Below are 26,315 nucleotides of genomic sequence, written 5' to 3' on the forward strand. Positions count from 1 at the left end.
CGGGGAACAAAACATCGATATTTTGGGTCCATGGCCAGGAAACTCCCCAGACATTAATCCCATTGAGAACTTGTGGTCAATCCTCAAGAGGCAAGTGGACAAACAAAAACCCACAAATTCTGTCAAACTCCAAGCATTGATTATGCAATAATGGGCTGCTATCAGTCAGGATGTGGCCCAGAAGTTAATTGACAGCATGCCAGGGCGGATTGCAGAGGTCTTGAAAAAGAAGGGTCAACGCTGCAAATATTGGCTCTTTGCATCAACTTCATGTAATTGTCAATAAAAGCCTTTGACACTTATGAAATGCTTGTAATTATTCTTCAGTATTCCATAGTAACATCTGACAAAAATATCTAAAGAGACGGAAGCAGCAAACCTTGTGGAAATTCATATTTGTGTCGTTCCCAAAACATTTGGCCAAGACTGTATACTACCACAGGGGAAACCATGTCTGTGTCTAATGCAGCTGGTTTGACCCTCTGGGAAGAATAAACTTGGTTTGGTTCAAGTTCTCACTCTAGTAATAGAACCTAACAGCATATTCTGTGGTCTGACCACTGCTGAGTATATTTCCAGTAACTGAAGTAGTTCACAGTAAGAGTTGACACAAGGCTGTGTATGTAGAGTTAGAAAATGTGGTTCCTAACAACACTGTGGTCAGAGCAGCACTGGACTGTTTAACACCTCAGACTCAGCAGCTGTAGATTCTTCAGTTGAGGCCTTTTCTCAGTAAGAGTAGAGGAGGAACAAACTAACACTTTTAGACTTCAGTTTATTAATAATATTTTTATACAAACAACATAGCTCAGCTACCATTACACACTAAGTATGTTCCCAGGACGTACCAGTCATTTACAATTCAACCAAGTGGTGGGAATTAAATGTTACAATTGACCCAGTAGGTGAATGTTCCACAGGTCAATAATTTAACAAAAAGAGAGGAGTCAAGTATATTTACTCAAGTGTCTCAAAAACCTTTTTTTATTGAAGAAAAAACTTAAATAAAACTAAAAGTAATCAATGGATTTAAACAAAACCTCTTGGTCATGTAGCGACTAGAGCGATATGGCCAAAAGATCATATTATATTTTTCACATTTTTGACGGTATTTAATGTTTTTGATTAATAAAAGTTGTCCATTTTCTTTATGAGTAGTGTGTGAACCTACGGTGGCAACACATATATTCTGAATTATTTCAATGTCAATTATTTCAAAGTCTTTCTCCATTCTGATTGGCTTATTCTGTTCAATTCAACTTCAACCTAAAATCATTTCCTGCATTTCCATCTTTGTCTGCATTTCCTGCACTCATTTCAGATCATTTCCACAGGGCCACGATACGGGCAAAAATACTAGGCCTTATTTTAACCAAATGTTGCAATTGCGATTTAGATCAAAACACTTGGGTGAACTTTTGGAATCATGGAAATAGAATGTTTATTATAATTCTATAGTTAGAATATAAATAATAGTGGGTACTTTGAATACAGTGGTGTTTGACATGACAACGAATGAAAATGCCATGGATGAGTTATTGTGACAGGGTAGGAACCAAAGTGATGTTCAGTGTTTCCTAGGGGACCCTATAATCTTTGGCTACATTACATATGCATGCTTTGCCTCTTCCTCTTTGATTTAGAAGTTGAACAAACAACATGCTGATTTAGCCAGCTAACTAGCGTGTTAGCCATTAGTGGCAAACACGATTTAGCTTAACTTGCTAAGAAAATCCAAACGAGCTGCTTGCAGATGTAAGAAACACAAAGTAATATTGTAATTATAGATGTGGATTTCTATTAAGATCAAAGTGGAAACAACATCGTTGTCATCAACATTGTTGCATGTGCTGCATTGACCAAGTAGACTGAACGAAAGTGTGTGGTGGTCAAGCAACAACACATGTTCTCCTTGAGTGACAGGGGGCGGGACTAGGTCTGTGTGGAAAGTGGCGTGGAGAGAGAGAGAGAGAGCGGAGAGGGATGACTCAAGGAGCAGAGTAAACTATAAAAATGGACGTTACACACAGCGTATCACATTTAACAAACCAAACATTCAAATACCGTTCTAGAAAGTAAAGTAAAAACTCAAACCGGTCCTTGTATCAACACTGGTATATAGTAAAATACAGTATACCGCCCAGCCCTAGTAGAGACACTAACCAACCATTATCACATTGAATAAGAGCTTTCTACCTGGTTTCTAATTGGACTTATTTATCTGTTACAACTGACCCTGTGTTACTTTGTTCCCCAGTCTACCCTACCTTCATGGATAATATTTAAAGTGACTGCTTCACTTAAGTAAAACATTTTTAACTTCTTCACCTACATACAAATGTTAAACAGCTGAAGCAGGTCACACAGTTTTACTTCCTGTAAAGGTGTGGACGTTTATTTGCTAAGTGTTCACATCAAATGTTGCCTTAAATGTTGGTCTTGTATGAAATACTATTGTTGGGGGTTACCCTGGGGGTCGGAGGTGGGGCTACACCAATGCCATGATTAATAAAATGCTAATTAATGACTTAAAAATCATACACTGTGATTTTCTGGATTTTTGTTTTAGATTCCGTCTCTCACAGTTGAAGTGTACCTATTATAAAAATTACAGACCTCTACATGCTTTGTAAGTAGGAAAACCTGCAGTGTATCAAATACTTGTTCTCCCCACTGTATGTGATAACCTTTGTGTGCTTGCAATGTGCAACGATGTAAAAGTACTGGGTGATGGAGATGTCCTGCGTTAGTTCTCAGGCTGAGAACTGTCTGCTCCTGCTGATAGTCACTCAGCCGCAAGGCCAAGATGTTCTGAAAGTAGCAAAGAGCCTGAGACCACACAGGTGTGGTTGATGGCTCATAGCAGAGTGACAAACCACAGTCATGCTTTTCTCATCTTAGATACCTTGTATCTAATCCAATGCAACAATGTTAAGGTATGATTGACGTATGCATTTGACATAGGTTGTCCACACCACCTGGTATAAAGTTGTTGTCCACACCACCTGGTATAAAGAGCGTTGTCTCCTGTTTTACCACACAGATCTTTACTATAGACTACTGAGGTATTCTGGATGTGAGTCTCTGTCTGCAATTACATTTTATTACTAAAGAGTTTTATACCAAGGTTCCTGTGTCATCTATCTGGAAGACTGATTGTTGAAGGAAACTCACATCACCCCAGACAAAGGAGACTGAATCAATTTCTTATTTCATGAAATTACAGGAATCCTTTGTTTCAGGGAAACATTATATTTGTTCAACATGCGTGTGGGGAGGAGTTCCCCTTTCTGTCCAATGAGGTCATTTCTGGACAATATTTCAGCAAGTAAAATGATGGTTCTACTTTAGAATGTGGAACACACAGCCAATAGGGAGGTTTGATTGTTACACATGATAAATAGTCACACCTGTTCCACATACAGAGGAGTTTATCCAACCCTCCTTGTCCAGTCTTGACCACTAATTATACCAGACAGGACTCATCTTCATACAGAGGAGTTTATCCAACCCTCCTTGTCCAGTCTTGACCACTAATTATACCAGACAGGACTCATCTTCATACAGAGGAGTTTATCCAACCCTCCTTGACCAGTCTTGACCACTAATTATACCAGACAGGACTCATCTTCACACAGAGGAGTTTATCCAACCCTCCTTGTCCAGTCTTGACCACTAATTATACCAGACAGGACTCATCTTCATACAGAGGAGTTTATCCAACCCTCCTTGTCCAGTCTTGACCACTAATTATGCCAGACAGGACTCATCTTCATAGAGAGGAGTTTATCCAACCCTCCTTGTCCAGTCTTGACCACTAATTATACCAGACAGGACTCATCTTCATACAGAGGAGTTTATCCAACCCTCCTTGTCCAGTCTTGACCACTAATTATACCAGACAGGACTAACTCTAGGCTAGTTCCTCTGCTTACTTCAGCCACATCTTCTTCCACATATCATCACAGAAAAGTTAATCAGTTAGATAATGTTTACCCAGTGGCATCCTGAGACATTGATAGATCATGAGAGAAGAAAATATTAAATGACCATTTCTAAGCTTCTCATTTATTATGGAAAAACTAACCCCAGCACTTTCTGAGGCAGAACTTGGAGACAGGAAGGACATCACCCTCTTCTGGTCTTCACCCCACCAGGGAAAGGACAGTGATGAACTGTGAGCTCTGTAGGAGGCTCCTGGTAAACAGCATCCGGTCAATCCACTGCTGCTTCTTGTTGAGAGATGCCCGCCGGCTCTCTGGAATCACCAGTTGCATTTAAGGGAGAGAGAGAGAGAGGCAGGAAGGACATCACCCTCTTCTGGCCTTCACCCCACTGGGGCAAGTTCAGAAGCCTGGGGTGGATACAAGAGGGCCTGGGGTAGATCACCAGGGACAGGGGCCGAACGTGAGGCAGGAGGGAGCGCTGGAGGTACCTGTACATCCAAGGGTTCATACCTAATACATACAGAGAATACATAAGTGACAGATACAGTACTAAGCATTCTCAGCACCATGACAGCAGATCTACAGCATGAAAGGTAAGTGACAGATACTAGATTTAGTTGTGTAACTAAAGGACAAAGAATGCATAGGCCTTTATGACAGATACAGGAAGGGAGTGTCATAATGGAAGGGGTTTCATCTGTAAAAAGTCCACACTGCATTTATGGAAAGCTGTGTATCATTCAATACATGGACAAATAGTAAGATTAACACAATGCATATCTTCCATTATTGTAAAGTATTCATGCTTGCAGAATGCCAAGGGAATTGAGTAGCCTACCTAACACTGCAATACATTGCAGAACCATATTCATGTGTAGATTGAAATGCAAAGCAAATATCCCGATTATCACACCATTAAACTAGATAACATAATACATGTATAAGCTAATCCATGACTGATACATGTTGAATAAAACTGTTATACACTGGAACCGAAAATAAACTACTGTACAGTAGCATGCTAAAGTTACTGTACTGTAGCCTGCATCACGTAAACACTATTTCACAACTTCACAGACGTCTTACACCATACAACAAAGCACGAATTTAAGCGATAGTATGCATTAAAATAGCTACGATTGTAAAAACATTATTGAAAATGCAGACAAGTGTCCGCTGATTGTACCGGTAGTTACCGATACCAAACCAATGCTACGGGTATCATAGGTAGATGACTGCAGAGATTGAACTGTATAATGTTTTCAATTCGCTTTTCCATTCTTCTTACAACTTCCCAGATGTAGCAATAAGATTACAATCCATTTCATCCAACCTTATTAAAGATACTTCCTCTGTAACTCTCCTTGTGATTTAAACAATGATCCGATGAAGGGAAAGTGTCTTCTTCTTCGATGGAGTTTAACGGCGGTTGACATCCAATGTTAAGGTGCATTACCGCCACCAGCTGGACGAGGTATTAAATAAGAAACGTAAAAACCATATCCCGGATAAGAGGTAGAACGATATCATATAAAATAAAACACGTCAACTAAAAAAAACATCATACGTCTTTAATCCCAGTCCAGTCCAAAATACATCCCTACACCGGCTCAGGGGCCTGTGATGGGGCTACATTCACCGACAGGATTTCTGGCACCGAGGAAATCAGGAAGACCCCCAAAAACGTTCAGCTGAATTCACAATGATTCCAATGTTCTTAGACTTCTTCTCTGCTTGTGTTGTACAGTTTATAACCATTGTATTATTTATGCCATTTCCCACCTGGACAAAATGAACACCTGTGTGATAATGCTGTTTGTTGACTACAGCTCGGCGTTCAACACCATAGGGCCCTCAAAGATCATCAATAAACTTAGGACCCTGGGACTAAACACCTCCCACCGCAACTGGATCCTGGACTTCCCGACGGGCTGCCCCCTGGTGGTAAGGGTAGGTAACAACACATCCGCCACGCTGATCCTCAACACGGGGCGCCTCAGGGGTGTGTGCTCAGTCACCTCCTGTTCACTCATTACTGCACGGCCAGGAACGACTCCAACCCCATCATTACGTTTGCTGATGACACAACAGTGGTAGGCCTGATCACCGACAACGATGAGACAGCCTATAGGGAGGAGGTCAGAGACCTGGCCGGGTGGTGCCAGGATAACAACCTCTCCCCCAACATGATCAAGACAAAGGAGATGATTGTGGACTATAGGAAAAGGAGGACCGAACACACCCCCATTCTCATCGACAGGGCTGTAGTGGAGCAGGTTGAGAGCTTCAAGTTCCTTGATGTTCACATCACCAACAAACTATCATGGTCCAAACACACCAAGACAGTCGTGAAGAGGGCAAGACAAAGCCTATTCCCCTTCAGGAGACTGAACATATTTGGCGTGGGTCCCCAGGTCCTCTAAATGTTCTACAGCTGCACCATCGAGAGCATCCTGACGGGTTGCATCACTGCCTGGTATGGCAACTACTTGGCCTCCGACCGCAAGGCACAACAGAGGGATGTGTGTACGGCCCAGGTTTCCTGCCATCCAGGACCTCTATGCCAGACAGTATCAGAGGAAGGCCCTACAAATTGTCAAAGACTCCAGCCACCCCAGTCATAGACTGTACGTTCTGCTACCACATGGCAAGCGGTACCGGAGCACCAAGTTTAGGTCCAAGAGGCGTCTAAACAGCTTCTACCCCCAAGCCATAAGACTCCTGAACATCTAATCAAATAGCTACCCAGACTATTTGCATTGTCCCCCTTCTATGCTGCTCTTGTTATTTACTGCTGCTCTTTAATTATTTTAATTAAATAAAGGTAAATACATTTAATTTGTGCCTTTGTCTTTGATTTGATAGCCTTCACATGCCCCACAGGGCTCAAACTGTTTGAATCAATGTTGTTTTCTGCGCATTAACTTAGCTAGCCAACGTTGCCATGACATTGCCTGGAAGTGTGATCGGGGATTTCTATTGGACAGTTTCTATACATCTTCATACTTGTTGCGAGATGTCGCCAATAGATGGCGCTGCTGTTCTGTGTATCTGAGTGTGATACTATATAGTACTAGTGAGCCAAGTTAGGCATGACTTACTACGCGCTGAATGGAGCTGTATGCGTACTACAGAGTTATGCTGAAGTAAAGACTAACTAATCAACATTACCTTGCTCTTGTATAGAATAAACACCGTACAAAACAATACTAAACCATTTTTGGAATAACTGACAACTAAAAGAGGGCTTTCAATAATCACTATTTTTAGCTCAAATACATTTGCACCAATGTTGAATTGTCTCATATGGGAATCACTTGGTTACATTTACAAGCCATACGTACAAAAAAACAGACTTTCAAATGCTTCATTACAGATATTTTATTCCTTCCAAGAAGAAGATTGATCACATTTAGAAAATAAAGTAGGATCTCTATGGTTACAGTGATAAAACAAACAGAACCTGACATACCAATAAGGGGAATAAGGGAAACATAGTCAGTTGAAGGAATTCACCCCAAATGTGTTTTCTGCATCTAACCCAAGCCCTCTGAATCAGAGAGGTGGGGGGGACAGCCTTAATCAACATCCACGGCACCCAGGGAACTGTAACTGTTGTTGGGGGTTAAATGCCTTGCTCAAGGGCAGAACGGCAGATGTTTCCACCTTGCCTTCTCAGGGACTAGAACAAGCAACCTATCAGTTACTGTCACAACGTTCTAACCTCTAGACTACCTACAGTATACAGGGGCAATATGCAGCTCAAACAATAACACATTGTCTCACCCCGTCACTGTTTGGGTTAACAGCTGAGGGATAAGGGCTGGAGAAATGTAAACACTCTCAAATTCATAGACAGAGCTTCTGATGCAATGACTGACAATCCATGATATCAAAATTATAGTTTTAACCATGTTTTGAGGGTATACAATGTTTGTTTACAACTAATACAACTGTCTACTACAGCAGGTCAGGTCAGTAGTCTACTAAAGCAGGTCAGGTCAGTAGTCTACTACCGCAGGTCAGGTCAGTAGTCTACTACAGCAGGTCAGTAGTCTACTAAAGCAGGTCAGTAGTCTACTAAAGCAGGTCAGGTCAGAAGTCTACTAAAGCAGGTCAGTACAGTAGTCTACTAAATCAGGTCAGGTCAGTAGTCTACTAAAGCAGGTCAGGTCAGTAGTCTACTAAAGCAGGTCAGTAGTCTACTAAAGCAGGTCAGGTCAGTAGTCTACTAAAACAGGTCAGTACAGTAGTCTACTAAAGCAGGTCAGGTCAGTAGTCTACTAAAGCAGGTCAGTACAGTAGTCAACAAAAGTAGGTCAGGTCAGTAGTCTACTACAGCAGGTCAGGTCAGTAGTCTACTAAAGCAGGTCAGGTCAGTAGTCTACTACAGCAGGTCAGGTCAGTAGTCTACTACAGCAGGTCAGGTCAGTAGTCTACTACAGCAGGTCAGGTCAGTAGTCTACTAAAGCAGGTCAGGTCAGTAGTCTACTACAGCAGGTCAGGTCAGTAGTCTACTACAGCAGGTCAGGTCAGTAGTCTACTACAGCAGGTCAGGTCAGTAGTCTACTACAGCAGGTCAGGTCAGTAGTCTACTAAAGCAGGTCAGTAGTCTACTAAAGCAGGTCAGGTCAGTAGTCTACTAAAGCAGGTCAGGTCAGTAGTCTACTACAGCAGGTCAGGTCAGTAGTCTACTAAAGCAGGTCAGTAGTCTACTACAGCAGGTCAGGTCAGTAGTCTACTAAAGCAGGTCAGGTCAGTAGTCTACTAAAGTAGGTCAGGTCAGTAGTCTACTACAGCAGGTCAGGTCAGTAGTCTACTACAGCAGGTCAGGTCAGTAGTCTACTACAGCAGGTCAGGTCAGTAGTCTACTACAGCAGGTCAGTACAGTAGTCTTCTAAAGCAGGTCAGGTCAGTAGTCTACTAAAGCAGGTCAGGTCAGTAGTTTACTAAAGCAGGTCAGGTCAGTAGTCTACTACAGCAGGTCAGGTCAGTAGTCTACTACAGCAGGTCAGGTCAGTAGTCTACTAAAGCAGGTCAGTAGTCTACTAAAGCAGGTCAGGTCAGTAGTCTACTAAAGCAGGTCAGGTCAGTAGTCTACTACAGCAGGTCAGGTCAGTAGTCTACTAAAGCAGGTCAGTAGTCTACTACAGCAGGTCAGGTCAGTAGTCTACTAAAGCAGGTCAGGTCAGTAGTCTACTAAAGTAGGTCAGGTCAGTAGTCTACTACAGCAGGTCAGGTCAGTAGTCTGCTACAGCAGGTCAGGTCAGTAGTCTACTACAGCAGGTCAGGTCAGTAGTCTACTACAGCAGGTCAGTACAGTAGTCTTCTAAAGCAGGTCAGGTCAGTAGTCTACTAAAGCAGGTCAGGTCAGTAGTTTACTAAAGCAGGTCAGGTCAGTAGTCTACTAAAGCAGGTCAGGTCAGTAGTCTACTAAAGCAGGTCAGGTCAGTAGTCTACTAAAGCAGGTCAGTAGTCTACTACAGCAGGTCAGGTCAGTAGTCTACTAAAGCAGGTCAGGTCAGTAGTCTACTACAGCAGGTCAGGCCAGTAGTCTACTAAAGCAGGTCAGGTCAGTAGTCTACTACAGCAGGTCAGGCCAGTAGTCTACTAAAGCAGGTCAGGCCAGTAGTCTACTAAAGCAGGTCAGGCCAGTAGTCTACTTAAGCAGGTCAGGCTAGTAGTCTACTAAAGCAGGTCAGGTCAGTAGTCTACTAAAGCAGGTCAGGTCAGCAGTCTACTAAAGCAGGTCAGGCCAGTAGTCTACTACAGCAGGTCAGCTCAGTAGTCTACTAAAGCAGGTCAGGTCAGTAGTCTACTAAAGCAGGTCAGTACAGTAGTCTACTAAAGCAGGTCAGGTCAGTAGTCTACTAAAGCAGGTCAGTACAGTAGTCAACAAAAGTAGGTCAGGTCAGTAGTCTACTAAAGCAGGTCAGGTCAGTAGTCTACTAAAGCAGGTCAGGTCAGTAGTCTACTACAGCAGGTCAGGTCAGTAGTCTACTACAGCAGGTCAGGTCAGTAGTCTACTACAGCAGGTCAGTACAGTAATCTACTAAAGCAGGTCAGGTCAGTAGTCTACTACAGCAGGTCAGGTCAGTAGTTCTACTACAGCAGGTATGGTCAATAGTCTACTACAGCAGGTCAGGTCAGTAGTCGACTACAGCAGGTCAGGTCAGTAGTCTACTACAGCAGGTCAGGTCAGTAGTCTACTAAAGCAGGTCAGTAGTCTACTAAAGCAGGTCAGGTCAGTAGTCTACTAAAGCAGGTCAGGTCAGCAGTCTACTACAGCAGGTCAGGTCAGTAGTCTACTAAAGCAGGTCAGTAGTCTACTACAGCAGGTCAGGTCAGTAGTCTACTAAAGCAGGTCAGGTCAGTAGTCTACTAAAGTAGGTCAGGTCAGTAGTCTACTACAGCAGGTCAGGTCAGTAGTCTACTACAGCAGGTCAGGTCAGTAGTCTACTACAGCAGGTCAGGTCAGTAGTCTACTACAGCAGGTCAGGTCAGTAGTCTACTACAGCAGGTCAGGTCAGTAGTCTACTAAAGCAGGTCAGGTCAGTAGTCTACTAAAGTAGGTCAGGTCAGTAGTCTACTACAGCAGGTCAGGTCAGTAGTCTACTACAGCAGGTCAGGTCAGTAGTCTACTACAGCAGGTCAGGTCAGTAGTCTACTAAAGCAGGTCAGGTCAGTAGTCTACTAAAGCAGGTCAGGTCAGTAGTCTACTAAAGTAGGTCAGGTCAGTAGTCTACTACAGCAGGTCAGGTCAGTAGTCTACTACAGCAGGTCAGGTCAGTAGTCTACTAAAGCAGGTCAGTAGTCTACTAAAGCAGGTCAGTAGTCTACTAAAGCAGGTCAGGTCAGTAGTCTACTAAAGCAGGTCAGGTCAGTAGTCTACTACAGCAGGTCAGGTCAGTAGTCTACTACAGCAGGTCAGGTCAGTAGTCTACTACAGCAGGTCAGGTCAGTAGTCTACTAAAGCAGGTCAGTAGTCTACTAAAGCAGGTCAGGTCAGTAGTCTATTAAAGCAGGTCAGGTCAGTAGTCTACTAAAGAAAGTCAGGTCAATAGTCTACTAAAGCAGGTCAGGTCAGTAGTCTACTACAGTAGGTCAGGTTAGTAGTCTACTAAAGCAGGTCAGGTCAGTAGTCTACTACAGCAAGTCAGGTCAGTAGTCTACTAAAGCAGGTCAGGTCAGTAGTCTACTACAGCAGGTCAGGTCAGTAGTCTACTAAAGCAGGTCAGGTCAGTAGTCTACTAAAGCAGGTCAGGTCAGTAGTCTACTAAAGCAGGTGAGGTCAGTAGTCTACTAAATCAGGTCAGGTCAGTAGTCTACTAAAGAAAGTCAGGTCAGTAGTCTACTAAAGCAGGTCAGGTCAGTAGTCTACTACAGCAGGTCAGGTCAGTAGTCTACTAAAGCAGGTCAGGTCAGAAGTCTACTAAAGCAGGTCAGTACAGTAGTCTACTGAAGCAGGTCAGGTCAGTAGTCTACTATAGCAGGTCAGTAGTCTACTAAAGCAGGTCAGGCCAGTAGTCTACTAAAGCAGGTCAGGTCAGTAGTCTACTAAAGCAGGTCAGGTCAGGAGTCTACTAAAGCAGATCAGCCAGCAGTCTACTACAGCAGGTCAGCTCAGTAGTCTACTAAAGCAGGTCAGGTCAGTAGTCTACTAAAGCAGGTCAGTACAGTAGTCTACTAAAGCAGGTCAGGTCAGTAGTCTACTAAAGCAGGTCAGTAGTCTACTAAACAGGTCAGTACAGTAGTCAAAAAAAGTAGTTCAGGTCAGTAGTCTACTAAAGCAGGTCAGTAAAGTAGTCTACTAAATCAGGTCAGGTCAGTAGTCTACTAAAGCAGGTCAGGTCAGTAGTCTACCAAAGCAGGTCAGGTCAGTAGTCTACAACAGCAGGTCAGGTCAGTAGTCTACTAAAGCAGGTCAGGTCAGTAGTCTACTAAAGCAGGTCAGGTCAGTAGTCTACTACAGCAGGTCAGGCCAGTAGTCTACTACAGCAGGTCAGGCCAGTAGTCTACTAAAGCAAGTCAGGTCAGTAGTGTACTAAAGCAGGTCAGGTCAGTAGTCTACTAAAGCAGGTCAGGTCAGTAGTCTACTACAGCAGGTCAGGTCAGTAGTCTACTATAGCAGGTCAGGTCAGTAGTCTACTAAAGCAAGTCAGGTCAGTAGTCTACTAAAGCAGGTCAGGTCAGTAGTCTACTAAAGCAGGTCAGGTCAGTAGTCTACTACAGCAGGTCAGGTCAGTAGTCTACTATAGCAGGTCAGGTCAGTAGTCTACTAAAGCAGGCCAGTACAGTAGTCTACTAAAGCAGGTCAGGTCAGTAGTCTACTAAAGCAGGTCAGTACAGTAGTCTACTGAAGCAGGTCAGGTCAGTAGTCTACTAAAGCAGGTCAGGTCAGTAGTCTACTAAAGCAGGTCAGGCCAGTAGTCTACTAAAGCAGGTCAGGCCAGTAGTCTACTAAAGCAGGTCAGGTGAGTAGTCTACTAAAGCAGGTCAGGTCAGCAGTCTACTAAAGCAGGTCAGGCCAGTAGTCTACTAAAGCAGGTCAGGTCAGTAGTCTACTACAGCAGGTCAGCTCAGTAGTCAACAAAAGCAGGTCAGGTCAGTAGTCTACTAAAGCAGGTCAGTACAGTAGTCTACTAAAACAGGTCAGTACAGAACTCTACTAAAGCAAGTCAGTAGTCTACTACAGCAGGTCAGGTCAGTAGTCTACTAAAGCAGGTCAGGTCAGTAGTCTACTAAAGCAGGTCAGTAGTCTACTAAAGCAGGTCAGGTCAGTAGTCTACTAAAGCAGGTCAGATCAGTAGTCTACTACAGCAGGTCAGGTCAGTAGTCTACTAAAGCAGGTCAGTACAGTAGTCTACTAAAGCAGGTCAGGTCAGTAGTCTACTAAAGCAGGTCAAAACAGTAGTCTACTAAAGCAGGTCAGGCCAGTAGTCTACTAAAGCAGGTCAGGTCAGTAGTCTTCTAAAGCAGGTCAGGTCAGTAGTCTACTAAAGCAGGTCAGGTCAGTAGTCTACTAAAGCAGGTCAGGTCAGTAGATTACTACAGCAGGTCAGGTCAGTAGTCTACTAAAGCAGGTCAGGTCAGTAGTCTACTAAAGCAGGTCAGGTCAGTAGTCTTCTAAAGCAGGTCAGTAGTCTTCTAAAGCAGGTCAGGTCAGTAGTTTACTAAAGCAGGTCAGGTCAGTAGTCTACTAAAGCAGTTCAAAACAGTAGTCTACTAAAGCAGGTCAGGTCAGTAGTCTACTAAAGCAGGTCAGGTCAGTAGTCTACTAAAGCAGGTCAGTAGTCTACTAAAGCAGGTCAGTAGTCTACTAAAGCAGGTCAGTAGTCTACTAAAGCAGGTCAGGTCAGTAGTCTACTAAAGCAGGTCAGGTCAGTAGTCTACTAAAGCAGGTCAGGTCAGTAGTCTTCTAAAGCATTTCAGTAGTCTACTAAAGCAGGTCAGTAGTCTACTAAAGCAGGTCAGGTCAGTAGTCTACTAAAGCAGGTCAGGTCAGTAGTCTACTAAAGCAGGTCAGTAGTCTACTAAAGCAGGTCAGGTCAGTAGTCTACTGTGCTGATAGTTCAGAAAGTATTGTCATTAATAGTGAATGTTGATCACAGCGTGAAACTCAGGTCAGACTAAACCAGGTCCATTATTACCTGCTTGACCTGATGATGTCACAGGTTCCTGGTGGTTATGTCACTACATCATCATCACCAGCACAGAAACAAATACAACAGGTAGGTAATAACCTTTGACCCCAACAGAGACACAGTCATCATCATAGACACAATGATCACGTACATCCCGATCCTTTACGAGAAGCGCTCTCGGAGTATCACCTTTTCGACACTGATCTGGGAACAGCTGGACATCAACTGAATAGTTCCAACATGTCATACAGCCCTGATTGGGGGTTCAATACTTGTTTGTTCTGTTCCTCTTGGTTCCTCCTCCAGTGTGCTTCAGCCATCCACTTTTTGATCTTTTCGTTGTAACAGCAGTAGACTGTCCACAGGAGCTCTGGGATGTTCCCTCTGTGGTTCAGTGTGTTGTTGATGTTAGGAACTGCTCCAGTCACCACATAGGCTTCTATCTGGTCGTTAGCATCCTTACAGTTCTTTTATCTGGTCGTTAGCATCCTTACAGTTCTTTTATCTGGTCGTTAGCATCCTTACAGTGCTTTTATCTGGTCGTTAGCATCCTTACAGTGCTTTTATCTGCTCGTTAGCATCCTTACAGTGCTTTTATCTGCTCGTTAGCATCCTTACAGTGCTTTTATCTGCTCGTTAGCATCCTTACAGTGCTTTTATCTGCTCGTTAGCATCCTTACAGTGCTTTTATCTGCTCGTTAGCATCCTTACAGTGCTTTTATCTGGTCGTTAGCATCCTTACAGTGCTTTTATCTGGTCGTTAGCATCCTTACAGTGCTTTTATCTGGTCGTTAGCATCCTTACAGTGCTTTTATCTGGTCGTTAGCATCCTTACAGTGCTTTTATCTGGTCGTTAGCATCCTTACAGTGCTTTTATCTGGTCGTTAGCATCCTTACAGTGCTTTTATCTGGTCGTTAGCATCCTTACAGTGCTTTTATCTGGTCGTTAGCATCCTTACAGTGCTTTTATCTGGTCGTTAGCATCCTTACAGTGCTTTTATCTGGTCGTTAGAATCCTTACAGTGCTTTTATCTGGTCGTTAGCATCCTTACAGTGCTTTTATCTGGTCGTTAGCATCCTTACAGTGCTTTTATCTGGTCGTTAGCATCCTTACAGTGCTTTTATCTGGTCGTTAGCATCCTTACAGTGCTTTTATCTGGTCGTTAGCATCCTTACAGTGCTTTTATCTGGTCGTTAGCATCCTTACAGTGCTTTTATCTGGTCGTTAGCATCCTTACAGTGCTTTTATCTGGTCGTTAGCATCCTTACAGTGCTTTTATCTGGTCGTTAGCATCCTTACAGTTAAGCTTCAGAGAGATTAAGAGTCGTTTTGACTTTGTGCTCCATATCATTTTTCTGACATTTTCCTCCATATCATTCCAGCTGCTCCCGTTGAAGGACACCACCTGGGGAACGATGTTGGTCAGGGTAAAGGTGGACTTCTGAGTATCAAGGTCATGAGCATATGAACTTGGGAAGAGGTGACCTCTGTTCACCGCTTTATTTGGTATTGATTTATTATAGTCGTTGTCTCCAGCCTGGTGTTGGTATTCAATCTCTTTATTGTCATTCTGCATTTCAGGGCTGTTGTTTTCCCTGGTGTTGGTATTCAATCTCTTTACTGTCATTCTCCATTTCAGGGCTGTTTTCCCTGGTGTTGGTATTCAATCTCTTTACTGTCATTCTCCATTTCAGGGCTGTTGTTTTCCCTGGTGTTGGTATTCAATCTCTTTACTGTCATTCTCCATTTCAGGGCTGTTTTCCCTGGTGTTGGTATTCAATCTCTTTACTGTCATTCTCCATTTCAGGGCTGTTTTCCCTGGTGTTGGTATTCAATCTCTTTACTGTCATTCTCCATTTCAGGGCTGTTTTCCCTGGTGTTGGTATTCAATCTCTTTACTGTCATTCTCCATTTCAGGGCTGTTTTCCCTGGTGTTGGTATTCAATCTCTTTACTGTCATTCTCCATTTCAGGGCTGTTTTCCCTGGTGTTGGTATTCAATCTCTTTACTGTCATTCTCCATTTCAGGGCTGTTTTCCCTGGTGTTGGTATTCAATCTCTTTACTGTCATTCTCCATTTCAGGGCTGCTGTTTTCCCTGGTGTTGGTATTCAATCTCTTCACTGTCATTCTCCATTTCAGGGCTGCTGTTTTCCCTGGTGTTGGTATTCAATCTCTTTACTGTCATTCTCCATTTCAGGGATGTTGTTTTCCCCGTTGAGCTGCAGGAAACAACAGCCATACAGTCATTCACTAGTTCTGTTCAGTAAACCCTCTATTTCCTGTCAAATAAACCCTGTTTTCTAGGGGGGTCACAATCCACAATCAAGACAATCAAGTCTCTATATCCTCCATAATGGTAGTTCTATATTCTGTTAACATTTATTTAACCTTTATTTAACCAGGCAAGTCAGTTTAAGACCAAATTCTTATTTTCAATGAGGGCCGGGGAACAGTGGGTTAACTGCCTTGTTCAGGGGAACAGTGGGTTAACTGCCTTGTTCAGGGGAACAGTGGGTTAACTGCCTTGTTCAGGGGAACAGTGGGTTAACTGCCTTGTTCAGGGGAACAGTGGGTTAACTGCCTTGTTCAGGGGAACAGTGGGTTAACTGCCTTGTTCAGGGGAACAGTGGGTTAACTGCCTTGTTCAGGGGAACAGTGGGTTAACTGCCTTGTTCAGGGGAACAGTAGGTTAACTGCCTTGTTCAGGGGAACAGTGGGTTAACTGCCTTGTTCAGGGGAACAGTGGGTTAACTGCCTTGTTCAGGGGAACAGTGGGTTAACTGCCTTGTTCAGGGGAACAGTGGGTTAACTGCCTTGTTCAGGGGAACAGTAGGTTAACTGCCTTGTTCAGGGGCAGAACGACAGAGTTGTACCTTGTCAGCTCATAACTGTCTGTGATATACAGCAGTAAACAAATCATGTTATGTTATATGACAAAACATTAGTCCTACCTGGGGCTCGATCATCCAGGGATCATCTGGTCGACCCGTTGTATAACCAGTGAAGGTGTAGGCTGAGAACACAGGGATCCTGTTGGTCGTGTCGTAGAGAGTTGCAAACCTGTAGATGTTGTTGTACTTCTGGCAGATCGGCTTGTAGCGGTTCTGGTCCTGGACTGTCCCACCAACCAAAATACCTGGGAGATTTGGAGTTGTCCCCCCCAGGAAGAACTTCTCACAGTCTGTAACATCACTGAACTTTTCCACTACATGAGAGAGAGCAGGAGGGAGGAGAGAGAGAAGGAGAGTAGAGAGATGATTCAATACCCCCATCATCACCTGAAGACTGTACACCACAGAGACAAAGATGAAGTTACAGAGACCAGTTGGTAGACTGGAGAGACTGTTGATCTGAGTCAGGACAGACTGATTTAAATAGTTATTACAGAGACCAGTTGGTAGACTGGAGACTGCTGAGCTGAGTCAGGACAGACTGATTTTAAATAGTTATTTCAGAGACCAGTTGGTAGACTGGAGACTGCTGATCTGAGTCAGGACAGACTGATTTTAAATAGTTATTTCAGAGACCAGTTGGTAGACTGGAGACTGCTGATCTGAGTCAGGACAGACTGATTTTAAATAGTTATAACAGAGACCAGTTGGTAGACTGGAGACTGTTGAGCTGAGTCAGGACAGACTGATTTAAATAGTTATAACAGAGACCAGTTGGTAGACTGGAGACTGTTGATCTGAGTCAGGACAGACTGATTTTAAATAGTTATTTCAGAGATCAGTTGGTAGACTGGAGACTGTTGAACTCAACAACATCGACACAAGTTACCTGCTATATTTGGGAAACAGAATTCACACAGGAGAACTTGGCAAAATACAATGTATGCTTCTGGATTACGAGTAGGCTGATATATACCGTGTCATCGGTAACAATTGTGTACAAGTCACCGAGCAAATAAAATATTGGAGCTAGTAGTCATTAGTTAAGTTACATGTTAACCATAGAGAGAGCCGAATAGAGGCGCAGTAGAGTTCACCTGCCGAATGCCGACACACTGGAAAAAATAACTAAAACAACGAACGAGACACGGTGGAGGCTACCAGAATGAAGACAGACTTGTTTCGGAATAAATGTGGTGAGTAAAAAAACGGAAATACATAGGCCACTTCCTGCCCGGTATCTTATTGCGCCGCTATACAACCTTGTTATTTACCGCGTTTTTGGAACAGATTCCTATAGGAACGTTCCACCAATTATACCCACCCTGACAACCATGTGTATGTGACCAATACAAGTTGATTGGATTTGACAGGCTGGTGGTGTGTGTGTGTGTGTTGAGAGAGCAGTATAGTTATTGTCTCCCTTCGTGAACACTACTAACACGCGGTGAAACACCGCTTCCCAGTCAGTACTGACCGCTGGGCGGTGATCAGTCACATCGAGTGGTTCCGGTGGCGAGTTTGATGCTATGCGACTTTCAGCAGAGAGGAGGATACTTGTGAAGGGGGTGGCAGTGTTTTTTAGGGCGAGGCAGTGTGTGTTTTTAGGGCGAGGCAGTGTGTGTTTTTTAGGGCGAGGCAGTGTGTGTTTTTTAGGGCGAGGCAGTGTGTGTTTTTTAGGGCGAGGCAGTGTGTGTTTTTTAGGGCGAGGCAGTGTGTTGCAGTAGCTCAGCGGTTTCAGATCACTGTATCCTGTCGCAGATAGATTGACATGATCCTATAGTTCTACATAATTTCTGTCTTTAACGGGACAATATGGAGACTTATTCGGTCTGCGGGTTGTGTTCACTTTTAATGTACATCATTAGTATATCATCAACATCAAGAAACACAGGCGGTAAGTACGTTTGCTATCTAGTGATAATGTGGGTTTTGCAGTTGTAACGTTACTATCTTATTCCCAAAATCAGAAATCAGAAAAACTGTTACATTCCTCAGTTACTTGGTCCTTAATCAGCTGTTCTGAGATCATACTGCTGGTGTCCTTTACAAAGGAGGGGAGCTGTTCTGAGACCTTACTGCTCGTGTCCTTTAGGAGGGGAGCTGTTCTGAGACCATACTGCTGGTGTCCTTTACAAAGGAGGGGAGCTGTTCTGAGACCATACTGCTGGTGTCCTTTACAAATGAGGGGAGCTGTTCTGAGACCATACTGCTGGTGTCCTTTACAAATGAGGGGAGCTGTTCTGAGACCATACTGCTGGTGTCCTTTACAAATGAGGGGAGCTGTTCTGAGACCATACTGCTGGTGTCCTTTAGGAGGGGAGCTGTTCTGAGACCATACTGCTGGTGTCCTTTACAAAGGAGGGGAGCTGTTCTGAGACCTTACTGTTGGTTTCCTTTACAAAGGAGGGGAGCTGTTCTGAGACCATACTGCTGGTGTCCTTTAGGAGGAGGGGAGCTGTTCTGAGACCATACTGCTGGTGTCCTTTACAAAGGAGGGGAGCTGTTCTGTGAGTGGTCTAATAAAAAAGTCAACAAAAGTCGATAGAGGGGCCTTACTGCATCAATCCCCGCTACAATATGGCGCCCTGAAGGTTTTGTAACATTCTTGTGTAATTTCGGCAAAGCATAGAGAGTGGCAATTTTAGGGTGTTGAATTTTAGGGTGTTGAATTTTAGGGTGTTGAATTTTAGGGTGTTGAAAAGCCCAAAAGTCGTGTTATTGGCGGTGATTGGCGAGTTTGGGCTAAAAGGGGCGGTTACCGCAGGTTGAGGGCACAGTGTGTTTGAAGCAGCGAGAAACAAGGAACAAGAAACAAGCAGCTCAGCGGTTTAACTCTCGTGGTTTGTGTTTGTAGCAGGAGGTGCCGCTTGGGTGTAGGTGACTTTCTTTAGTGGACAATACATGCTTGCTATAGAGAGTGTGTAAAGAGGAGGATACTTGGGAGGGGAGGGGCTGCTATAGAGAGTGTAAAGAGGAGGATACTTGGGAGGGGAGGGGCTGCTATAGAGAGTGTATTGCAGCAGCTCTGCGGTTTCAAGTCACTGTATCCTGTCGCAGATAGATTGACATGATCCTATAGTTCTACATAACTTCTGTCTTTAACGGGACAATATGAAGACTTATTCGGTCTGCGGGTTGTGGACACTTTTAATGTACATCATTAGTATATCATCAACATCAAGTGACACAGGCGGTAAGTACGTTTACTAGCTAGTGATAATGTGGGTTTTGCATTTGTAACGTTACTTTCTAATACACAGGATCTGTAGAATGGAACAGGGTTGGGTCCCGGTTTCCCAAAACCATCAGATAGGATCCTGTGATTCTAACGATACACTGAGCCTTAAGATGCTTCTTGTCGTGTACACAAACTAGTCACCTTATGGCGAAATTCACCGTGATTCGTGTAGATCCGATGAGAAAAGTTGGGGGGGGGGGCTGCTTTGGATCACTACTGGATGTAAGCGAACGACTGATGCGTGTTTGGAGCAGTACTGTCTGTATCCAAGACTGGTGAGCAGTACTGTCTGTATCCAAGACTGGTGAGCAGTACTGTCTGTATCCAAGACTGGTGAGCAGTACTGTCTGTATCCAAGACTGGTGAGCAGTACTGTCTGTATCCAAGACTGGTGAGCAGTACCCTGACTACACCGCTCGCGTCGTGTGCGCGAGCGTTACAAAATACATTTTGTAAAAAATAAAATAATTCAGTTACGGCATCAACAAGCGTCTGTGTTGCCAAGGGCTAAAATAGAAGTCAGTTCTATTTGTGACGCAGATTGCGCTGCAAGTCCTCATTGGTTTATAGAAGCAGGTACCCACGTGCCATCTCCTCATTGGTTATACCCACGTGAGTGACTGAAAGACAGAGGTCAGTGGCAGTAATGCACCTAATTAATGAAAGTTGCCAATCGCAATATAAAGTCAAGAGAAGAAAAGGTCTGAAAGGAGGAGAGATGATTCGGTTGACCGTTTTATGTGTGGATTAATTGGAGGAGTAGAGGACCTTGTGCATTTCAGGTAAAATAACAACTCAATGTTTAATGTTATATCCCAGGACAAATTAGCTAGCAACAGCAAGCTAGCTAAATAGGACAAATTAGCTAGCAAGTGCAAGCTAACTAGCTAAATTGCCATAACGTTAAATGTTTACTGCTTTTCGACCTGTCCCCAAATTAATGTAATTGGTTCAGAGTTTGTTTGATATTTTAACCTGCGTGTCGTGATCGCGTTTGGTGTAGGGGGAAAAAATACATTTATGCACTATGGCGCACGCGCGCAGCCGGTTTGGGTTCCGTGTTAGAGCCCGGTTTCCCAAAACCATCAGATAGGATCCTGTGATTCTAACGATACACTGAGCCTTAATATACTTCTTGTCGTGTAGCAGGGATGCAAACTAGTCACCTTTCGGCGAAATTGTTCTTAAACAAAGAAATTGTTCGGCGAAAAACTTCTTATGGATCAAATCCCTTTAGCGGGATCGATTTGACAACATCCGGTGAAATTGCAGAGCGCCAAATTCAAATTAAATTACTATAAATATTAAACTTTCATGAAATCACACATGCAATACTCCAAATTCAAGCTACACTTGTTGTTAATCCAGCCGCAGTGTCTGATTTTAAAAGGGCTTTACGGCGAAAGCAAACCATGCTATTATCTGAGGACAGCACCCCATCAAACCAACACAGACAATCATAATTCAACCCGCCAAGCGCGACACAAAACTCAGAAATAAAGATATAATTCATGCCTTACCTTTGACGAGCTTCTTCTGTTGGCACTCCAATATGTCCCATAAACATCACAAATGGTCCTTTTGTTCAATTAATTCTGTCGTTATATATCCAAAATGTCCATTTATTTGGCGCGTTTGATCCAGAAAAACACCGGTTCCAACTCACGTTACATGACTACAAAATATCTCATAAGTTACCTGTAATCTTTGTCCTAACATTTCAAACAACTTTCCTAATACAACTTTAGGTATTTTAATAATCGATCAAATTTAAGACGGGATATACTGTGTTCAATACCGGACGAAAACGCACGTTCCAGGTCGCGGGCACCAAAAGAGTGCACCTGGAGTGACACAGGAAAATAACAGGGCTACTTCTTCATGTCTCTAAAGAAAAACATCAACCAATTTCTAAAGACTGACATCTAGTGGAAGCTATAGGAACTGCACGCATATTTCTATTGAAACAGCCTTGCCATAGAAAACCAATGGAAAACAGATTGACCTCAAAAAAATATTCCCTGGATGGATTGTGCTCAGGGTTTCTCCTGCCAAATGAGTTCTGTTATACTCAGACTTTATTCAAACAGTTTTAGAAACTTTAGAGTGTTTTCTATCCAAATACCAATTATATGCATATTCTAGCTTCTGGACCTGAGTAGCAGGCAGTTTACTTTGGGCACACTATTCATCCGGATGTGAAAATAGCGCCCCCAAGCCAAAACAAACTATAGTTTTGGCAAGTCAATTAGGACATCTACTTTGTGCATAACACAAGTAATTTTTCCAACAATTGTTTACAGACAGATTATTTCACTTATAATTCACTGTATCACAATTCCAGTGGGTCAGAAGTTTACATACACTAAGTTGACTGTGTCTTTAAACATTCCAGAAAATGTCATGGCTTTAGAAGCTTCTGATAGGCTAATTGACATCATTTGAGTCAATTGGAGGTGTACCTGTGGATGTATTTCAATGCCTACCTTCAAAATCAGTGTCTCTTTGCTTGACATCATGGGAAAATCTAAAGAAATCAGCCAAGACCTCAGGAAAAAAAGTCTGGTTCATCCTTGGGAGCAATTTCCAAACACCTGAAGGTACCACGTTCATCTGTACAAATAATAGTACGCAAGTATAAACACCATGGGACCACGCAGCCGTCATACCGCTTAGGAAGGAGACTCATTCTGTCTCCTAGAGATGAACGTACTTTGGTGCGAAAAGTTAAAATCAATCCCAGAACAACAGCAAACGACCTTGTGAAGATGCTGGAGGAAACAGGTACAAAAGTATCTATTTCCACAGTAAAACGAGTCCTATAACGACATAACCTGAAAAGCCGCTCAGCAAGGAAGAAGCCACTGCTCCAAAACTGCCATAAAAAAGCCAGACTACGGTTTGTAACTGCACATGGGGACAAAGATCGTACTTTTTGGAGAAATGTCCTCTGGTCTGATGAAACAAAAATAGAACTGTTTGGCCATAATGACCATCGTTATGTTTGGAGGAAAAAGGGGGAGGCTTGCAAGCCGAAGAATAGATGTCATCATGAGGATTGAAAATGATGTGGATATATTGAAGCAACATCTCAAGACATCAGTCAGGAAGTTAAAGCTTGGTCACAAATGGGTCTTCCAAACGAATAATGACCCCAAGCCTACTTCCAAAGTTGTGGCAAAATGGCTTAAGGACAACAAAGTCAAGGTATTGGAGTGGCCATCACAAAGCCCTGACCTCAATCCTATAGAAAATTTGTGGGCAGAACTGAAAAAGCGTGTGCGAGCAAGGAGGCCTACAAACCTGACTCAGTTACACCAGCTCCGTCAGGAGGAATGGGCCAAAATTCACCCAACTTATTGTGGAAGGCTACCCGAAACATTTGACCCAAGTTAAACAATTGAAAGGCAATGCTACCAAATACTAATTGAGTGTATGTCAACTTCTGACCCACTGGGAATGTGATGAAATAAATAAAATCTGAAATAAATCACTCTGCACAATAAAGTGGTGATCCTAACTGACCCAAAACAGGGAATTTTTACAACAAATAAATGTCAGGAATTGTGAAAAACTGAGTTCAAATGTATTTGGCTAAGGTGTATGTTAACTTCAGACTTCAACTGTATGTCTGAAGGTAGAATTCTGCCTGCCCGGCAGGCCCAGAGAGCAAATCAAGTGCACCTTTAGGCCTACCGCTGGCCAATCAGATAGCTCAGATCAATGTCTGCATGGTTTCTTCATGCCATAGGCTGTTAAACAAAGTCTCTAACACGCAGCAAATTCTGTGAGATTTCAAAACCATGACTGGCGAGAGACTCAACGAATAGAGCAAAGAGCTGCTGTTTTTACAAGTAAATTAATGGTTGTTGTTATTCAGTACTGTCAACTCTTAGTTCAACACTTTTATAAGACATAAAATGTGTGTTCTCCCTACTTCCACTCACGCTACAACCGGCACTGCAGCTGTAATGAATGAATACAACCGGCACTGCAGCTGTAATGAATGACTACAACCAGCACTGTAGCTGTAATGAATGAATACAGTGTTTATATAAACTTGCATTTGTTATTAATAGCGATTTGTCTTTTTAATATGGAAGAATATTTGACTTTCTCTGGGAGGGACTGGTCTACACGGTCAATAGGGGTCAATAGGGGACCACTGGTCTACACGGTCAATAGGGGACCACTGGTCTACACGGTCAATAGGGGACCACTGGTCTACACGGTCAATAGGGGACCACTGGTCTACACGGTCAATAGGGGACCACCGGTCTACACGGTCAATAGGGGACCACTGGTCTACACGGCCAATAGGGGACCACTGGTCTACACGGTCAATAGGGGACCACTGGTCTACACGGTCAATAGGGGACCACCGGTCTACACGGTCAATAGAGGACCACTGGTCTACACGGTCAATAGGGGACCACCGGTCTACACGGTCAATAGGGGACCACCGGTCTACACGGTCAATAGGGGACCACGGGTCTACACGGCCAATAGGGGACCACTGGTCAATAGGGGACCACTGGTCAATAGGGGACCACGGGTCTACACGGCCAATAGGGGACCACTGGTCAATAGGGGACCACTGGTCTACACGGCCAATAGGGGACCGCTGGTCTACACGGCCAATAGGGGACCACTGGTCTACACGGTCAATAGGGGACCACTGATCTACACGGCCAATAGGGGACCACTGGTCTACACGGTCAATAGGGGACCACCGGTCTACACGGCCAATAGGGGACCACCGGTCTACACGGTCAATAGGGGACCACGGGTCAATAGGGGACCACTGGTCTACACGGCCAATAGGGGACCACCGGTCTACACGGCCAATAGGGGACCACCGGTCTACACGGCCAATAGGGGACCACTGGTCTACACGGTCAATAGGGGACCACGGGTCTACACGGTCAATAGGGGACCACTGGTCTACACGGCCAATAGGGGACCACTTGTCTACACGGTCAATAGGGGACACAGAGGACTTGACTACATAGTAGCTTCCACCAGTCCAGTGATGTCAACCATATTATACTCCTAGATGAAACTAGTTAGTGTTTAGTTTTTAAATGTTTCACGTTTGGGGAGGAGATCAGAGACCTGACCGTGTGGAGGTCCAAGAGGCTTCTTAACAGCTTCTACCCCTTCTACTCCTGAACATCTAATCAGAAAAGGTCTGAAAAGGTCCAGAAGCCTGGGGTTGGTCCATCTGCATTTACCCCATTGCACACTTCCTGATTGGTATCATTAATACATTATAAATAATAACTACTTATTATTCACTCTATAATTGTTTTTTCATTTATATGATAAAATATGGTAATTTTCCCGTTTTCTCTGTTGTGTAGTGATGGTCCTTCAGTCTTCTGTGAGCCGGAACATTTGTCTCCGTTCACCTTAAAGAGACGTTCATTCGGCTCCCAAACAGCTGTTCGTTCAGTATGGATTAGAAATGGAAAAACCATGACAAAATAGTCCATACAAACTCTAAAATGGCTACCTACCATTATGTCAGATGGTGAAATGTCAGTTCAAATACAGTTTTACCTGACCTTATTATTAGATGGCCTGCAACAAAAAACATGGACTGAAATAGCTGGTCCTTTCACTATATGATGTGCATTGAGACTTAAACATTTACACACGGAAAGAAAATGCGTGGACCAGAATGTGGACCTCTTCTCTCCCCTCCCCTCCACTCCTCTCCAAACTGTTCTTGCACTGAGGAATACCATCAGAAAATTAAAAATAAATAAATCACACAAATCATTGAACCAAATGAACCTTTCAATCACATTTTATTTCACCTTTATTTTGAGTCATGCTGAGGTGTCTTTTCCAGGTGAGCCCTGTATACAATAAACACATGAAACCTTCAAATAGACATAATTATACACTACAATACATGAAAAGCTAAATACAATCATATGAAAGACAGGCGTCAATAAAAAACGCTCCAGAATGGCTCAGTGGTCTAAGACACTGCATCTCAGTACAAGAGGTGCCAATGCAGTACCTGGTTCGAATCCACAACCCATCTATGTTGTATTATTGTAACATAGTGGACCATATAGCCCATCTATGTTGTATTATTGTAACACAGTGGACCATATAGCCCATCTATAGTGTATTATTGTAACATAGTGGACCATATAGCCCATCTATGGTGTATTATTATAACATAGTGGACCATATAGCCCATCTATGGTGTAACACAGTGGACCATATAGCCCATCTATGGTGTAACATAGTGGAGCATATAGCCCATCTATAGTGTATTATTGTAACATAGTGGACCATATAGCCCATCTATGGTGTAACACAGTGGACCATATAGCCCATCTATGGTGTAACATAGTGGAGCATATAGCCCATCTATGGTGTATTATTGTAACATAGTGGACCATACAGCCCATCTATGGTTTAACATAGTGGACCATACAGCCCATCTATAGTGTATTATTGTAACACAGTGGACCATATAGCCCATCTATAGTTATTGTTAATAGAACGTCTGATAGACTATAGATGGGCTTTATGATTCACTATCAGATGTTCTATGAACAATAACCCTT

At 43.4% G+C, this 26,315-nt stretch overlaps 1 protein-coding gene across 1 annotated transcript in view; it reads right to left on the reverse strand.

The window, feature by feature from the left end:
* Nucleotides 1-15,728: 15,728 nt before the first annotated feature.
* The window catches only part of LOC120030525 (CD276 antigen homolog), a 29,330-nt gene continuing 18,743 nt past the window's right edge, over nt 15,729-26,315 (reverse strand). The window contains exons 6-7 of the mRNA XM_038975933.1: nt 16,545-16,798; nt 15,729-15,812 (exon numbers count right to left, since the gene is read on the reverse strand). Of these exons, the coding sequence (XP_038831861.1) occupies nt 15,729-15,812; nt 16,545-16,798 (338 nt within the window). The remainder of the gene's footprint in view (nt 15,813-16,544; nt 16,799-26,315) is intronic.

This window comes from Salvelinus namaycush, chromosome 36, assembly GCF_016432855.1.
Source record: "Salvelinus namaycush isolate Seneca chromosome 36, SaNama_1.0, whole genome shotgun sequence".
Classification (NCBI taxonomy): domain Eukaryota; kingdom Metazoa; phylum Chordata; class Actinopteri; order Salmoniformes; family Salmonidae; genus Salvelinus; species Salvelinus namaycush.